We start from the raw sequence: 19,664 nt of genomic DNA, 5'->3' as shown, positions 1-19,664 counted from the left end.
GTGGCACACCAGATGTCACTGGACGGGTCGTGGAGACAGATAGGGAAACTTTGATGGAGAGGGTCCGGCGATGGAGGTGACAGAGTATTTTGAAGATCCTGCCAGGCAACGGAGACGATGTCAGCTTGAAGAGCCGACCTTCGTGCCTCACCTTGTCGAAGGCTTTGCTCACGTCTATAAGGACTGAAGTGGAGTGACGCTTCCTCTCTACAGCTCCGGTGATGGTATTCAGGACTCTGCGGAGCAGAAGGTTGGAGGAGTGGCCTGTGTGGAAGCCGAACTTTTCAGTCCTGATAGACGCGAAGTACTCCTCAGGGAATCTCGCTAGGACGATCGTCTCCAGGATCTTGGAGAGCACATGCAGGAGAGAAGTCGGCCTTTAGTTCTTCGGGAAGAGATGGTTCTTGCTGGGCTTGGGGATCATGATAACCTTGGCATGCATCCATGTGTTTTTGGGAAGTGAGCCAGGCGTAAGCTGTACCAGTTAAAGGTACAGGTGATCGTGACGATCACCCAAGCCGGCAGATTCTTCAGCGCTACAGTTCCCAAGCAGTCTGGGCTAGGGGTCTTCTTCGGGTGAAGGTGACGAAGGTGATCTTGGACTTCAAGGGTTGTCACGTGGGGCACTGGTCGTCGTCGTCGGGTTGGTATCCCTCCAGGATATCCTCTATCATCCCTCAGTTGTCCTCGTCGTAGACGTCTGTGATTGGGGAGAATTGGTCTTCCATGGTATCGGCGAAGGCCTCCGCTCGATCTCAAAGGTAGTAGACAATGCCACGCAGGCCATGAAGTGGTCGGTTGGTATTTTTGCTGCTCAGAGAGACCTGTAGATTTTCCAGATGACGCTGACAACACCGTCAGCTTGACGTTCCACGAAGTCATCTCAAGCAGCCGCTCCGTGTTCCACCAGGAAAAGAGAGCACCTTTTGGCCTAACGGTTGAAGGTCTGCTTGGCTTGGGGACAACGGGACTACTAATACTCCCTTCGCAGTCTGCGACGAAGGCAAACCTCCTCTCTCAAGTCCTCAGTAGAGGTGATGAGATGTCCATCCGGGAGAGAGGGGATGACGATACTGTCTTAGATTCCTGGTGGGTGGTAGTTAAGTCAAGTACTTGTTGGTCTAGCTGGTCCAGTGACTCGGCAGGAGTTTTTGGTGGCCGATGTCTTTCAGCGAGGTGATTTGCAAATTGGTGCCAGTTGATCTTGGTGCCACGATCCAAGAATGTCACCTCTAACGTCACAATACGAACGCCCCCGCCTGTCCCTATTAATCATTACTTTGCATTATTAAAACCAGCAAAGTACAACCGTAATCCTATTCCATTATTCCATGCACACAGTATTCAGGTAGAAATCAGCCGTACCTAAGCGAAAGCATTTTCCAAGTATGTGTTCGTTACTTAAAAACGAAAGTTAGAGGTTTGAAGGTGATCAGATACCGCCCTAGTTCTAACCATAAACGATGGCAGTCAGCGAACCGCCGAAGTTTCTTCGATGACTCGGCGGGCAGCTTCCGGGAAACGAAAGCTTTTGGGTTCCGGGGGAAGTATAGTTGCAAAGGTTGCTGACATGGTTTACAATAAACAAATACATTCACATATTCTTTAAAATCTCACAAACATTTCAACAAATTATAAATACAAATTTTTATCAGTATGATATGTGAGACGTAAGAAACACCTGCCTGAATATGGGGATTAAACTACTTGTGGAAAATGTGGGTTGGATTTTTTTCCGTTCTATTGCTTTACAGAAGTCAACTTGGAAGGCCAAGAGCACGAAGAATAAAGCAGAATGGGAGAGTATCAATTTTAGACCCTCGCATGACAAAAACCAAACCAAAAGTGTAGACCTCGATTAAAAGACTAAAGCAGATGGCCATTGAAAAAAACTTTTAGAACAAATGTTTAGGAGACAGGAAGATGTGATTTCTAAAACCATTGAAACTTTTGTTGAACACTTTGAGAATTGTAAACGATACCTTATTAATGAATGTTCTTATTTTAATTCCCTAATACATAATACTATATAAGGACTTGCTTTTGTAGGAATTTCTGATATTACCAGCCACAAAAGTTTCTTTACAATATTAATGCTTCTAAGTTATAAAAAAATGCAAAGTATGCCCTTAAATCTAACTTCTATATAACTTTTCCTCTCACATAGCTATGACAGTGACTTTTTTCAGGGAAATCACCCAAAACAATGTATAAACTATTTTACTCTTCTTAATCATAACGCGGTATTGTTTGCTTCCAACCAATGTACATTGCTGGTAATATCAGTCAAACATTATAATATGATTTTAGACCTTTTCCATTAATATATATTACAAAAGATGTAACAATGGTAAGTTGTTTGTTACATATGAGTAATAAAAAATTGAAGACAAACAAAATAACATTGATTATTTAAAACTCTGTATTTTTCAAGTGCAAGCGGTGAAGTGTGATATTGATTAATAGGGTTTGAAATTGTTGCAATCATAAGCGGAAACGTAGTTTTACGTTTAAATACAGAAATAGAATTAAAAACCAATAAACTATTATATTATTATAAAATTGCATTAAAAATATATAAATTCTTATATATATATGTATTTATATCTATTATATATTACAGAGAATATTGAAGCATGAATTCGTTTTGCTCTACAATACATATCTGCTGATTGAATAGGCATAATTATTTTTTAAGGTTTAAAAGACTGTAATTATGAAGCAGAAAATGTAATATAGAATTAATCCAAAAGCCACTATATAGAATTAATTTGAAAATATCCAAAAAGTAACATGCCGTAATCACTACCTGAGATTCTCTTTTTTAAGTGATGGACTAACAGTGAAATGACCGGAAAGTCTCTGTCAAAAAGTTAGTAGCTATAATAAATAATGTGGAAAAAACAGACCAAAAATAATATTCTCAATGATTAAACTGAAACATTTTTTAGCTATTCATAGAAAGTTTAATTCAAACTATCACTTGTTCCACTTGAATTCTTTATTACTACCCCAGTAGTAGGCAAAAATCTGTGGTAAGTTTATTTTGCTTGTATCGCTTTTTAAAAGCAGGCGATGTATAAAAGCTTGACGGAAGTTTGTTAAAATATTAATATATTCAGGTTTATGTACAAATTGCTGGATAAATAAATGCGCAAGTACTTTTGGACATACATATTGACTATTTATCTATAAGAGGAGGAAAGATCAGAATATAAACGCATGTGTGTGTGTGTGTGTGTTTGTGTGTGTGTGTGTGTGTGTGTGTGTGTGTGTGTGTGTGTGTGTGTGTGTGTGTGTGAGATACTAAAAAATATAATGATCAAATTCCTTAATTGGCTGAGTGTTTGTAAAGTTTTATAGCGTAGATTTAAGTTTTTGTCATGTTGTAATAACCAGAAATATACGAAACACTTGTCTGTTTTCTTCTATGCCACTGGGGAGTCAGTAAAAAATCAGTTGCCTTCTCAAAGTCTAATCTTTCTTCTCTTTTTTTATTTACATTTTCCATCGGCTTTTCAAATGTAGGCTTTGGACCTCCAATGGCAACCTTAAAAATGTTTTTTTTTTTTGTGTTTTTCCATTGTTTTTATATTATTATAATTTAATAATTTTTTTTAAATTTTTGTTTTTAAATTAGTATACTTTTGACGTCCTCTCCAAAGTTTAATGAAATTTATCTATAACAAAACAAAACATAGTTAAATTTAATTCTAAACTAACTTAGCAAATGTGTTCAATTCATACCAATGTATTTATATATAGTATTTGCAATAACTTTAACATACAAATATTATCAGGCCTAATTCAACTTAGGAATAAAGCCCTACAAAGGAAAAATAATATAAAAAGATTACGGAAAGACAATGTTGTACAAAATAAATACAAGTGTAAACTGAGTTAGTTTATCATACATGTCTAGACTAGTCAATCATTTAATTAATTTAAGAAACTAAAGAAACCTAATTAAGTGGTAACTACTCATATTCTTAGCTGAATACAATGCAAGTATTATAGAAGGAGAGTGAAGATGTACCGTATCAATAATTTTCATAAGAATACCTTAGTACGAAAGTCTATAAAAAACTATAATCTATAAAAATCTTGTAAAAAATCTATTCCGTAAAAAACATCAAAATTAACTATAATTGCTTGCCCCCACCATCTAATTGTAGAATGTAAAGTCAAGGAAACTAATCCATTTCCGATTTATTATCTTGAATAAACCAGTGTCTTAAATTCGTTCATTTAAACGTTTTACTACAAAATTACTTAATTTAGTTATATCACACAGAATTAAGAAAATTGTCCGATTTCTGGATAGAGTTAACAATTTTCTATTTTTAAGATTTCCAGTTTAATAACTCATTAAATTATAATATCATAGAGAACTCTAATATGCTCTATTGAAATCCGACAGTAAGTCATTGATTAAACTATATAATTCATGCTACTATTTTATATACGTATAGTCGTAGTGTGGACAGTACTCGTTTTTGGGAGCCAAAGTAAATATTATAAACATAACAATAAACATTACACACACTAGTACTTTCTAATCTAAGAAAATAATATGAAAAAAATTATTATTTCTCAAAGAATTAATCATACTGTAATTGCTATTTAAAAGATTTTTTTAAGCTCCGTGGCTCTAAGTGGGACTGCACCGACCGACTACTACGACCCTTTACTGACGTTTTACCCTTGGACGTTTCCCTAACCCAAAGTCCACTAATACTTACCGAAAAAACCATAAATACATCTGCAGTTTACAAGGTGGTAGCTTCTAATTATTACAATTCTTAGAAATCTGAACAATGCTGGCACTAAACAAGTCTCACTTAAACGTTTCTGGGAATTTCCATATCATCTGATGAGTCTGCAGCTTTTCATGGCAGCCTTTTTGGACCATTTGAATTTCGTTGCCTACTGACCGCCAGATTAGATGAGGTTGTAGGCAGAAATATATCGCAAGTCAAAGACAATATCGAGCTAAATATTAGCGGAAAAGCAATTGATAAAAGGACCCAAAATATAAATTTAATCTGAGTGAAATACTCGAAATTCCATCCGATAATAGTGGTGACGAAGTAAAAAGGCATTTGTTGTAGCTTAAAATGCAGAGTAGAACCACGCTTGACTGAAATACTAGACCTAACTACTCGAACAGTGTAATTTACGATAGTGCAAGAAACATGTATACAGTGACGCCTTTAAACTTCAGAATCCTACGACCAGTCAGTATTTCGGGTCTGGAATTAAGGAATTTCATCTTCTCTTAGGCAGCATGAATCGCACTTAAAGTTTCAGGAATATGGAATAGTGAAGGAGAGGAACCGTCATCCACGGCCGCATGTGAATTCCACTGACATCTGCAGTACCGAAATTTGCATTTCGATGGAGAGCAAAACCCTGGGTCCTTCCAGAAATGTCTCAATGAGCTTATGGAAGCTTATAATATACCAGGCGGTGACCTTATAAAGGCGCTTCCTGAATTGCTAAAAGGCACAGCTTTGCTGTAGTACTGGAATAATAGAGATTGTTGGGAGTTCCGATGGCCGAGTGGTCTAGGTCGTTGGACTTTGGGTCTGAGTTAGAGATAGCGCAGGTTCAAATCCTGTATGTGATCGTTGCACTTTTTATCAGTACCATCAACCTCGTACTGTATCGACTCTCCCCCTTATTCTGTTTGATAAGATCCTCGCTTAAAAGGGTAAGATCTCTCCTTTTAAAAAAATAAAAAAGTTTTGGGGATTTTTGTTGACTAAGGCTGTAAACTGAACTTCCTTCCAGCAGGCTATAGAACAAACACGGATGATGAAATCAAACGTAGAAACCAAGGTGATATTGAACCCCTCAGGTTTTTTAGTGCCCTTGAATACGTAGATGCGATCAAGAAGCGGTATGACGCCGGTAGAGAAGCTTGATAGGTTGTATGCGAATATGCACCCAAAGTATAAGCTGACTTTAAAGCGCCAAGATATTCGAAAGAGTAGTGAATACATTTCTTCGGCACGGCGTAACACTAAGAGTTGTAGCCTATATCCGTGAAACTCACATATACTGGCCACCACCAGCACCAGTCCAGGCTCTGGGTGCCTGAAACCGCATATAGCTCCAACAATAAGTTCTTAAAAAACTTTTTGGTGTTTCCAAGATCACCAATAAAGTAGCCTAGCAGTTGGTACAGTCAGATCACAGGTGAAACATCCTAAATCGGATCAGCGGAAATATCTACGTAAACCAACGAACACCGAAGATCTTACAGGTTTTTCTAAAAGGGTCGAATGAATTATCCGATAGGCAGAGAAATAATATTAAAGCGGATTATAAAGAACAAAGGACGTTAAGACGAGAATGTGTACTCACCCAAGGAAACATGACTATCCCGAAGAACGTCCTCAGTTACGTGTGTAGGAATTGCGAGATTGCAGGCCCCATTTCTAGAAATTTTCAATTACCGAAGACTTTAATGTGTTACTTTTGTAAGATCCCTGGTTATAAAATCCTGAAATACAACTTGGGAAACGGAGTGAAGGCTCAGGAGAATGGGGGTCCCCTGGAGCCTCGAGAACGAATTTACCAACCCCCACTGAATGGCGGCAATGGGTGGAATACATCGCTGAATTCATGAAATATTGTTCAGCCGGAGTTCGGAATAAAGACACAAGATCATAAATGCCGGTATTGTTTAGTGGTATGATAGTATTGTAAGTCTGTATTAGTATAATAGTCCTTGATTGACACTGGGGCGATGATTTCTCTTGTAAACGATACGACATATAAGAGTCTAATTGAGAAACGGGAGCGAATAACAACGGAAAGACTTCAGACTCAAATGTCCGATCGAAAAAAAAGAGAGGGATAGAATTTGAAGGAAGTACAGGCAATTTAAGAAATAGTAAATTATAACATTCGTTCAAGTTGGTTACCGTTTTGGACTTATATACCCTCAATTATTTTTGATATAGACATGATAGGTCCGTTAAAACTAATCGACTTAAAATAGGAAAATGTTTCGAAGGAGTGTGCGAAAGTAAGAACAGCGAAGAACCGGCTATATATGCTATGATCACGATGACCCAGGAGGAAGAACATGAGGTAAAATATTTTCTGGAGAACGATTTATCTCTAAGGATAAGGATTCTCTTGGTCTTACAAACATTGTAAACCACGCGATAAAAATGGTGAACCGATCCAACGATTATTTTATCTATGTAACCCCACAATGAAAAAGGTAATAAACTATGAAGTTGATTCCATGTTGACCGACGAAATAATTGATAAATCTAACAAACCCTGGAGTTTCCGAGTTTTTTTAGTAAAGAAATCTTCCGGACAATTTTGGTATTTTGTGAAATGTGAATGCACAAACCGAAAAAGACTTATCTGTTGCCTCAAATCAACACAATTCTTGAATAGGTAAAAGAGCTTACATTTATTTACACTCTTGACTTAAAATCTGGTTATTGGCAAGTGGGTTTAGTGAAGGAAAGTTGCAACATAACGGCCTTTACAGTGACAGGGAAAGGCATATACAAATTAACAAGGATGCAGTTTAGGATGCACTGAGCAGGAGCAACGTTTTAACGACTGCTCGACAACATAATAGGAGCCGAAAGCGTTCGAAGGTATATCCACAGACCCACAATAAGTTTTCGCTGTCTTGGACATTCCAACGACGACAAATATAAGAAACCTCCGAAGTCCCTCAGGCCTTGCGAATTTTTATTGCCGATTCATTGCGGGTTTTGGGACTTTGACGTCACCACTTGCTAAACTGCTAAAAGCGATTAGGTGGGAATGGACCCTAAGAGCATGGAGAGACTTTTATCTAGCTAAAACGTCGTCTAACCAACGCCCCTATTCTGGCATACCCTGATTTCAGTGAACAATTTGTCTATCAAGTAGATGCATCTCAGATAGGGTTGGAAGCCTATGTGAGCCAGAAGCGAATTAGTCAATAGTTAGCTACAGCGTACGCAAGTAGACTCTTAACAGAGGGAGAAAGGATTGTTACTGTTGCAGAACAAGAATGTTTGGCTTTGGTGTGTGCGGTACAAAAATTAAACCTTACATTGAAGTTTGCCATTTCCTCGCAATCACCGATCAGCAGGCGCTCCAGTGGTTGTTGTCAAATACAACAACCAACGGGTCGTTTTGCTCGTTGGATCCTGGAGCTGCAACAACACGATATTTCAGTCCAGTATCGAAAGGCAGCCTTAAATAAAGTAGCCGAAGCTCTTTCAAGGAATCCGCCAAAACGGATTGATAAACCAACAGTAAATAACAAAGTTAATGATCATTCACTAAAGGTCCTGGTAGTAGAAAGGCCAGAGAAAGGTGGCAATTCTACTCAGGTTGACGATCTTTCAATTTTGTGATGTAGAAAGTTCATGCTTAAAGTTGAAAAAACACCAGTGGCTACCCTTGATTCACAATAAGGGAAAGAAAAACTATACAAAGAGATTCCTTTCAGAGGCCCAGGATTGGGGAATCGGAGGTGTCTTGATTGGAAAATGTGCGTTCCCTATGAAGATAAAAACCGGGTAGTTGAGAAGAAACATGATAAGGAAACGGCTGGACACTTCCATAAAAATGTTAAAAAATACCGTTCCATAAAAAGTGGCCGATTATTATACTGCTGCATAATGTGTTTGAAGATTAGTATTTAACTTTAAAGTCATTTACGCATAGTTAATACTAGAAGATGGGGGAAAAATACTATCCTTGTCAGATAATTTTACTTACATTCTGTAGTGATATATTCGGGAAGGTAACTAAACTAAATATTCTTGTTTTTAGTGAATTGACAGTTTTATATTATCTACGATTGTAGTTAGGACCCAACACTCTCATATAATATAGCGTCCAGTAAAAACCTGAATCTTTTTGGAAAATTTCACAGCATTTTCGTACCTGACATTACTTTTTACATTTGGCCAGTAAGAATTATTCCCTGTTATATGGGCACAGAACACCAACTGCACTCCATCATCAAAACTAACGATGACATAATGCTTTTATTTCATCGTTGAATCTGAAGAATACTGAAAAAACTAATAATGAAAAACATTAAACTACTTTAAAACAATTAATTATACAGTAATTCCTTGTATTGATAACATTTATAATTTATAGTGCTGAATTATATTTTCATCAAGGTACTTCAACATTCAAAATCACAATACCACTAACACAGTATTTAAATTTCAGATTTAGGTAACGGCATCATATGCCACTCATTATAAAGTAATATGTATACAGGTTCAGATCAATAGTTGTGTTTGAAAAATTACAGATTAGTTCCTCTACCTTCCACTTTTATTGGTTTGATTGTAAAATGTATTATATGTATTTTAAAACGTGTGTGGGTATGCATATTTATTATTTATAGTATTTATGCCAGTTCTATGCTTGGAAAATTTTATCAACCGCACCAAGCTCATTAGAGTTGAAATTTACTTATAGCATTTCCAATACCTGTCTCCTGAGCTGAGAAGCTTTATTTTCATGGCTGGCCCTGCGGCCATAGTACGCCGGTGCTCAGGTCACAGGCGGTCCTGTTTTCTAAAGACATAATCGAATTCTATAGTGTGAAGTCGACCATCCACCGGAACACCCCTTCCCTCTGCCAGCTTAGTGGCCGTGATAGAAGAACGTTCATACTTCGTTAGAACGGCAAAGTTGTTGTCTTTATATAAAAATAAACTGATGGTAACAATTTTTATCACATAGAGTTTAAAATATGTGGCCACAAATTATAGAAAACCAAATATTAAACTAATCAAAAAAGTTTTCTTAATGTCACGGAAAATATACCATACAATACTAGATTAATGGTTTTCTGCTGGCGTTTTTTTTCAAAAAAATTTACTAAAGGTACTATATTCCAATAAAAACTATTTGAATTCTTTTCACGAAATTGGTTTGTTGTCCTTTGACAACTAAAAATTTGCCTAAAAGTTTATTACACATTCTGGCCAATATTAAAATTTAACGCAACTAATATTAAAATAAAGTTCGTCGGAGATGTTGATAGTCCAGAAACCAAATGTGAGCCAATTTTCATTTCATAAGTACACGACCTGGATTTCCTTGAAATCAATATGGAAGAATTCAATTTATACCTAAGCTCGTTTTTGCGAAAATAACAATAGGGCGAGGGTTATCAAGCGCATAAAAATATAAATGTATATTTTTTCTGAGAAATATTTTTCATATATATAAAAATTTTAAACCAACCGTCAGTCTCGTGAATAGTCCCTATGTAAAATAGCGTTAGATAACTATATACAGACTTTTAAAGTGTCAACTTTCAGACTCCTTATATGGGTTCTGACTGTGATATTAAATGCATCTGTGTGTCTGGCGGTAGTTTATATGAGAAGCAAGACAGCAAACTCCAAGATACCCACCCTTCCATTCCGATCTCTACCTACAGTTGCGTAGCTGACGATGACATTTTCTTATACATATTTTTCTATTGATTTCAATAAAAACTTGTTTGCGTGCTTATGCAATGCAAATTGACTATCGGCTTCTGGTTTATTAATTTACCACACATAATGGAGAAGAATAATAATTATAAAACTTGTAATTCATTAATATATTTCTTGAGTAATTATACTGATAATTAAAATCTGGGGAAACTTTTTACCCTTGCATTGTAAGTTATTTGTGAGGGTCACTTCAGTAATTAAGACAGTTAGATATATATTTTATTTTATTATATTGCAGTTAACTGCAGAACAGTTGATATAAATTTGTATTACGACAGTGGGTACTCTTAATTATGTAACTAAGTAATACTATTACCAGCCTGTTAATATAACAAGCATATGTCATTAATATGTCGTACCATTTAGTTTTACATCCTCTAAAAATTTCATTAACATGTTTGTTGAACTCCTTGTCATATCTCGAAGTATTTCCACATGTAAATAGTTTTAGAGAATAAATTGATCTAACGTTAGTTGATGACGTAGTTTTTTCATTGAAAAATATGTTTGAACTAAATTTTAAATGAGAAAAAAATGTTTACAATGTTTAAACGCCACACCAAATTAGTTAGAGTTGACAGCAGCTTATCGCATCCCCAAGAACTGTCACATGGGCTGAGGAGCTTTTTCGTGTAATATTACGGGCTTGCTCAGGGGCGATTGTCCACTCCAAACAGCGGTGCCTTAACCGGGGTACAAATCATTTGTGCGCATCTCGGCATTTTTAATTAGGGTCGGTTTATGGCCAACCCAACCGATAAGTCAGTTTCTATTGTTGTTACAGTAGGTAAAGGCCAGACCCGTCCCTCACAACCCGAGCGGTGCGGCGCGCCAGAGTCAGTAACAGCTCTGAGCAATTCTGATTATAGTAGTATACGATCAATATTTCTACTACGACTCTACAATAAGATCCTAAAATAAATTATTAAATAATCTATGAAGCTGAAACTACCTGTATTAAACCTTCTACTGACCATATACATGGAGCATCTTCTAAACGTTGAACAATAACTCGTGTGATATCCTTTGGATTTTATACTTATTTCTATTACCTATTATTTCGGTATGAATGTGTACACAACTGTGTACAAAAATTCAAGCTGTCAGTTCGTGTGATTACTCTTCATAGAACGGCCCTAGTTTTGAAAATAGGTTCGGCTCGGTCCAAAGAGCTCAATCCATTATGGAGGAAACATCAAAATTATAGATACAAATTTAAAAAAACTCAATTTCTATACTGTGTCTTGTAGAAGGAGGGTCTTGAGGAAAGACTGTACTGGTCAGATCTTCTATTTTTTTAGACTAACTTCAATAAAGACTTTGCTGCCTTTCAGTGGATTTATAGTGATTACACGGACTAATCTAGAACTGCGCAATATTTCATATTTTTCTACCATACCAGGAAGTGGATTATTCTCTGTGTACTGAGTAAATCTGCCCACCAGGGTGTTATGAGACAATCTGTTTTATTACCTAAGACGTAATACTTAATCTAAGACAGTAACCTTTATTAGGGGGTTTAATTACTCTGTAGTTTATCTGGTTATAACAGGAAATTCCCGGGAGGGGGGAATCATGTTATATGGGGTTAAAGGATAACGTGGTTTATTTTCTGAGGGTTATTTATCAACCAGATAGGTCATACCGACATAGCAAATTCACACACAAGTCACTCGTTTACGTTGAAGTAGAAGCTCAATCCCGAACTGGACCGAACTCCACAAAGTGTGGCCGCATAAAACTGAATAACCCTTAAGATTACCCACTCACGACAAAAGTTTAGCCGTTGAGACCGTTTTTCGGACTTGCGCAAGGATATACAAAAAGTTGCCTAGTTAACAAAAACTTAGCTTTTTAGACTTTTTGTTCTCATTAAACTGATGGACACATAATTAAAACTATTAGTTTGCGTCAGTTCCTTGTGTATAACGCATGCCTACTGTACATCGAATTACCTTATTCTTTTTCTTATTTACACCAAGCTGCCTAAAGACCAAAAGCTAAACATAGGCCTCTTTTTTCAAAATTGAAATAATATATCATTTTTTAAGTTATATACAGAATGTTAATATACAACATTTTTTGTTTTTATTATGATGACCCTAAATAGTCTCGAACTCTTAAGATTTAAGTAGATACTGGTGGAAATTAAGACTGCACCTTTTTAGAAATATTCAGGTTTATTAAATCAATTCAAATGTCAATTATTAACCTTGTATTCCACCAAAACAATGTTTTGAACAATAGGTTAAAATTACTACTTCCTTTGGCAAGGCACTTTCGAACGTCTTATGGAAATTCCAGTTCCCTTATAGGGGGTGGTGGTGTCCCAAGAGTGAAAGATAAAAATGAGTCTAAACTCTCAAACCCCCAAAGTACAGTAGTGGCCTGTACAACATACTTAAAATGGTTTTTAGCCGGGATTTCTAGCTGGATATATTTCTTGAGGATTGCATATTTATTGGACTTGGTGGCTTTATTATCTTGATACAGTGTTGCCTTGCATAATTGTACTTGGGACATTCCAATTAAATATGTTCTGTTGTTTCAACTTTTGCCATTGCGCAGTTCAAACAGAGTGAAGTAAAGTATCCTTTTATTTTGTACAAACTAGAATTTACATTTGCACATCCTAGCCTTAGTCTGCATATATTAATAATTTCCCTTCTGCTGAGATTGCATGTTTTAAACCATGGGTATCTAGTAAAGTAGTTTTGTATTTGTTTAAACCATCTAGCCTTAGGTGATTGCTGAATAAGGTTTGTAAATTGTTTTCCATATATCTTTTTCTGGTAAGCTTTACAGTCTTCAATTTGGGCTGGTAAATGTGTAAGATTTCCTTTACACGAGCCTTCTTTGGCTAGCTTGTCTACAGTCTCATTATGTTTTATTCCCACATGTCCCGGAATCCATTGGAAAATTATGTTTTTATCTGTTTCTACCAAAAGTTAATAAATCATAGGACAATACCATCTTCTTTACATCCCTTACTGCAGTTTTCTAAAGCTTTAATGGATGCTTGAGAATCAGAGCATATCAGTACATTGATCAAGTTTAACGTAAGTACATACACAATCGCAAAGTAAATTGTATACACTTCAACCGAGTAATTTGATATATTTTTGTTTAGCATAAATTTACTTTGTTTATTTAGTGATGGAATGTAGAAGGCTGCTCCTAGTACTTTGTTCATATTTTGAACCATCAGTGTATACCATAAGATAGTCTTTGTAGTTTGTTTCCAAACACCTATTTGTGATTTGCTGAATTATAATATCACTAAAATAATTTTTACTTATCTTCTCTTCATTAAGTGTACTGTTAAAAGCTATATTAGGAATGTTCATTAAAATTGGTAGATTGAAATCCCAATGATTTGGGATACTTTGTTTTCGGGTCATGTAATGAGGGTTGAAATCAGCAATTTGGCTTAAAGCTTGTATGTACAGTGGGATTTTCTTTTTCTGCCAATAGTCTGATATATTAGTTTGTAGGTTAAGATATGATATTTTATGGAATGCTGGGTGTTTTTTATCATTTGTTAACTTATACATTACTCTTTCTGCAATAATTTTTCTTCTTATATTTAATGGTAAAATGGAGGTTTTTGTAAGTACAGATATAATAGGAGTTGATTTAAATGTATTTAGAGCCAATCTCATAGGATGGTTATTTAGCATAGTCTGAGAGACATGACCAAACAAAAAACTACAATAATCTAGCTTTGCGAGTATCAAACCATTGTATATTTTAATTATCAAGTCAGAATGAGCTCCTTGACTGCCACAGGATAACATTTTAATTAAGCTTAGATCCTTTTGGCAATGATTGCTTGCAAAAGTTTAAAATATGTTCTGTAAAGGTTAGTTTGCTATCAAATGTTACCCATAAAAGTTTAATGTTTGACACTTTTATTTCTTTTCCAGATATAAATAAACGCAAATTATTTGTGTTACATGTCCTTTTCCTAGAGAAAATAGTAATATGACTTTTGTTGGCATTCAATTCTAGATGTAATTTATCAAACTTTTAACTATATCATTTAGGGCATACTGCATGTGATTTTGGGTGCTATCATAATTTTTGTGGCTTGTGTATAGCGTTATGTCATCAGCAAACTGGACTAAATTAATTTCTTTTGGTAAATGAAATGAAAAATTCTTTATTTTTACAGGCAAAGTTCGGGCCGCATGGCCCTTTCTTACACTTAACCTGTTGCAAAGTAAAATTTAAAACATTAAATAAATATTACCTAAGAATAAAACAAAACATAATAAAGATAATAAAATAAAGAAATAATTACATTTACACAAAGTAGTGACATTAATGTAATATTTTAACGTGTAATAATTACAATTTAACACATTAATAAATTAACCATCTCTACTATTCTTAAAACATAATATAAATTTATATTTTTAATATACAAATAAATTAAAGTATTTATTGCTAAATGAACTTTTTCACACACAATCTCACATTCATCCCTCTGCCAGTGTCACGCCCACAGCATCTCAGACCGGAACTGCCCCAGCTAACCGTTCAAGATACACATCTTTCAGTTTCGCCACAAACCGGGAACTGCTATCGATGGAAGTAATTGTTTGGGGAAGGGCATTCCACAACCTACAAGCCATTACATGGAATGACTTATCAAACACTGCAGTTTGGTAGGTAGTTTTTTATGTACGATATGTAGATAGAGAACAGGATAGAACTAATAACACTTCCTTGCGGTAAGCCCTTACATGTATGTCTTATAATAGTATCATGAGGAAGTATCTGATGAAGACTTCTATCAGTAAGCTATTTACTGAAGTGGGTAATAAATTTCGTTTGAATACCAGCGATATAAAGGTTTCTCAGCAATGTAGGTATTGATACATTATCATAAGCATTTGTTATCTCAAGTGCGGTAACAATAACATTTTCTGTATGGGTTAATGCAACATGGATATCCGTTGTCAAGGTCAGTAAGTAATCTTGACAGCTACGTTTTGTCCTAAATCCAAATTGAGTATCAGGAATAATTTTCAATTTATTTACAAGCCACTAAAGTCTATTCTTTATCATAATTTCTTTATCATAAGGCATGATACTAATGATATAGGCCTATATGATTTTACATCATCTTCATTTTTACTGGGTTTCAATATGGCGATAATTTTAAGTTCTTTCCAATGTACCTGTATATCTTCCTCATTTTTCCATATCTTGTTGTAGATGGTAAGTAATATTTCCAGAGCATTCTTCGGGAGATGACTGATCATGCTGTTGGTTACCTCATCAAGTCCTGGGGCAGAATCTTTCTTCTTCGTTTTAATGGCATTAAGAAGTTCTTTCATATTATAACCGCTATCCAAATTGTGGTTGCTGTCATTGATTAAAGTATATTTTATTTGATAGTTTTGTGGTACGTAACCGGGCACAATGTGACTCATAAATCTCTCTGCCAAATGAATATTATTATAAAGTTCATGATTATGAGTGCTTGTATTATTTTTAAGTTTTTGTACTATTTCCATGCATAAGTTTTAGATTTTGTATCACTGATCTGGGTACATAATTTTATCCATCGTTGTTTTTGGCAAGCTGTATTACTTATTTGGCATTAAATTGGGCAATTTGATAATTTCTATAGTTCACAGCAGTATTTATTTTAAAAATTCTTCTACAGGCTACAGCTTGAGAACATTGTTCAGTCCACCAAGATTTTGGGTGAAAACCTCAACTTCTTGTTATCAGTTGGCAACGTTATATTGGGAATAAATGATTTAGCAGCGTCATTTATAATGTCATACAGCACCGAAATTTGTATTCGAGATGCTATTTATCCTGGTTTGTGCATAAGCAGAATTGTATTCCCAGTTTGCTTTTTTAAAATTTCTAGATGTGGACCTATTTAGTTTAGGTTTGATATACGAATAAATCTGATTAATTTGAAAAGACATTATAATTGGATAATGGTTACTGCCCATTGGATCCTGCAGTATATCCCAGTTCTGTAATGATGAATATAATTTAGGTGTAGGAAAGGTAAGATCAATGGTAGACTGTTGCTGAAATAAGGCTGGAGTTGTTGTCGGATTGTTTGAATTGGCTAAAATAAATACAGAGTTATTACAATGTTTGTATATATCATTATCTCTACTATTGGCTTTATTGCTTCCCCAAAAGGGATGATGGGCATTGAAATCGCCACACACAATGGTATATATCCTTTACCTTCGGAGAATATGTTTTCAAACCAAAAGTTTTGGTTAACTTTCTTATTAGTGCTATATATGTTTATAATTTTTATTTGATGTTTTAAATTGGTATTTATGATACTCAAGAGTTGAGTCGATTCTGAATTATATTTTTTTTCTTCTTTTTCAATTACATTCTTTTTTATATTGCTTTCTGAACTATTAAAGCTGTACCACCATATCCATCTAACCTATCACTTCTTACAATATTGAAATTTGTATCTGATAATTTGTCTTCATTGGTTGGCCAGGTTTCTTGAATAGCAACTATCTGTATTTGTTCTTTTGTGCACAAGTTCAGGCCATTTAGGTTTTAATGACTTAGCATTCCACTGGAATATTTTAAGTCTGTTCATATCCATGATTTATTTCTTAGGATTAATTAATACATTTTTTTCTGTATATTTTATTAAGATAGTATACCATAATTTGTAGATTTGTTTATATGTGATTATAGCACATGGAGTTTTTATTATTGGATTAATAATATACACTAGTGATTAGTGATATTATGTATTTCTAGTTTATGAATTATATTTTTAATAATTTACATAGTCAGACTTAAGGACTATATCTAAATGTGATTTGTTTTTATCTATAATTTAATTTACATGTATAATTTTGGATCACTTAAGTTTAATTAATCTAAAATTGTACTGTACAAGTTTAAGTTCTTTTAACATTGTTATCTGGTGGTATTGTTTTTTTGTACCTGTACTTCTGTTTTGATTTGGTTTTAGATTATGTATTTTTGGGTCAACACTTGTTTACCGGTACCAAACATACACGATGTTAAAAGTCCATCCATCTGTTTTTTTTTTGTACCTGTAAATTAAGAAATAGTTTGCACTTTGGATCTTACTTCCTCAATTTTCTTATTTAAGAAATATTGTAAATGTTCTTTATCCTGTACAGTAAGTTGTGGCAGACCTCTAATTCTGACACTGAAGATGTTTGACGACTGTTGTGTGTTAGGTTTTGCGTAGAAGCTGTAATATTAGTAGGCCTATTATTTTTAGTTTTTGTATTGAGGTGTCTATACCTATTATTTTTATTTATATTGTGAGAGTGAGTCCTATGTAAGCCAACTGAGTTGGATGAAATATTCTTTACACTAAGGTTACTTTCACTACCTTGGCTATTTTGGTCTGGGTAGTATTCATCGCTTGGAGATGAAAACATGTTGTTTGTTTCTAGGTTCTTATATGAGGAAAGTTCCGGGAAGTTTGAATCATATGTGCCATTTATGGTAGCTTCTGAATAAGAATAGTAATAATTTAGATTGCGACCTTTATTTTTTTTATAGGACATAGGGAAATATTTACTGGTTGTATAATAATCTTCCTTTATGTTACTCATCCTGCCCTTCATATTTCTTTGGCGGGTATATTCTGGGCATGTTCTAGAGTTACTATTATGTGTTCCTGAACAATGAATACATTTTTGCTGGCATATTAAATTTATCCGAGTGATAGGCTTCCCCACAGGTCCTGCATAACCTATTGTTGTACAAGGGGTACTTGCAATATGGCCATATGCAAAGCATCGAAAGCATTGTTTTACAGGTATTATAAATGTATCTACTTTGATTCTAACATAATTTAATGTAACATATTCAGGTAGACTATCTGAATCGAATGTTAGTTTTACGAATTGAGTAGATGTGAGTTCATTATTCACTTGCCTTTTAATTCTTTGGGCTTGAATTATTCTATATGGGCTTACAGTATCAGAGAGAATTTCTTCATCAGATATTTTATGTTCTACAAAAATTACACCTACAGAGTAAATTCTTAAGGAGGGTACAAATACATTATACTTTGACAGATATTGGCAATCGACTAGATTGTTTGCTGCCTCGTATGTTTTACATTTAGCTGATAGATTTTTACCAGCCCGATCAATATATTCAATGTCTTAGTAATGTGTCTCAATTATTTTACCTATAAAAAAGGGTTTAATTTACGTTTCTGTTTGTCCTGTATTATAATTTCAAAGGGACCTTTGTTATCATGTTTGTAGTACCTTTTAATAAACATTCTTTTTACATCATGTGTATTTTGATATTCCTTGCTATTCTCATTAGATTGTATGTGATCTGTATCTCGTTTTAGTTTATTTACATTGATTCAGCATTAGTGTTATTACCATAATTATGCTCTAAAATAGTTTCTACGGCTTTTTGAGTTTATATTTCATAATCTGCCTCAAGGGCATCAACGGCCAGACCCTCCGACATGTCGGGCCCGGCCTGAACAGGTTTGTGTTGAAGACTACTTACTGGGTATTTGTGTTATAAAATGAAATAAAATTATGCTGAAAAGAAACAAAAATTATTTTTTTACTTTAGGGTAGAAACAGAGTCAGGAATATTTTTACATCTTATCTTACCTTACCCACACAAATAGTGTACATAAAACACAAACTCGTAATGCAAAGTTTTATCACAGGAAAATAGCAACCACAATGTAACGCTACTCGAACCGCAATGAGCTTCGACTAATCTGCCGATATCTTCTCTTTTTTTCTTTACATTTCCCATCGGCTTTTCAGATGAGGGCTTTGGACCTCCAATGGTAGCCTTAACATTGTTTTTGTGTGTGTTTTTCTATAGTTTTATGTTATAATTTAATACATTTTTCCAATTTCTATTTTTTAAATAAATATACTTTTGTCGTCTTCTCCAAAATTCAATGACATGCATCTTTAACAAAACAAAATACAGCTAAATGTAATTGTAAAAAAAATTTAGCAAACGTATTCTATCCAAACCTATGTATTTATATACAGTAATTGAAATAACTTTACCCATAACAATATTATCAGGCCTAATTCAAATTGGGAATGAAGTATAATAAAGGAAAAATAATATAAAAAGACTACAGAATGAAAATGTTGTCCAAATTAATACAAG

General features: G+C 34.6%; 1 protein-coding gene across 1 annotated transcript in view; it reads right to left on the bottom strand.

Annotated features, from left to right (window-relative positions):
* Positions 1 to 1,017: 1,017 nt before the first annotated feature.
* The window catches only part of LOC124369615, a 32,816-nt gene continuing 14,169 nt past the window's right edge, over positions 1,018 to 19,664 (bottom strand). Inside the window, exon 4 of the mRNA XM_046827665.1 lies at positions 1,018 to 1,265. Within this exon, the coding sequence (XP_046683621.1) occupies positions 1,018 to 1,265 (248 nt within the window). The remainder of the gene's footprint in view (positions 1,266 to 19,664) is intronic.

Source organism: Homalodisca vitripennis, chromosome X, assembly GCF_021130785.1.
Source record: "Homalodisca vitripennis isolate AUS2020 chromosome X, UT_GWSS_2.1, whole genome shotgun sequence".
NCBI lineage: Eukaryota > Metazoa > Arthropoda > Insecta > Hemiptera > Cicadellidae > Homalodisca > Homalodisca vitripennis.
The sequence above is the reverse complement of the archived record's forward strand: the minus strand, read 5'-3'. Positions and strand labels throughout refer to the sequence as shown.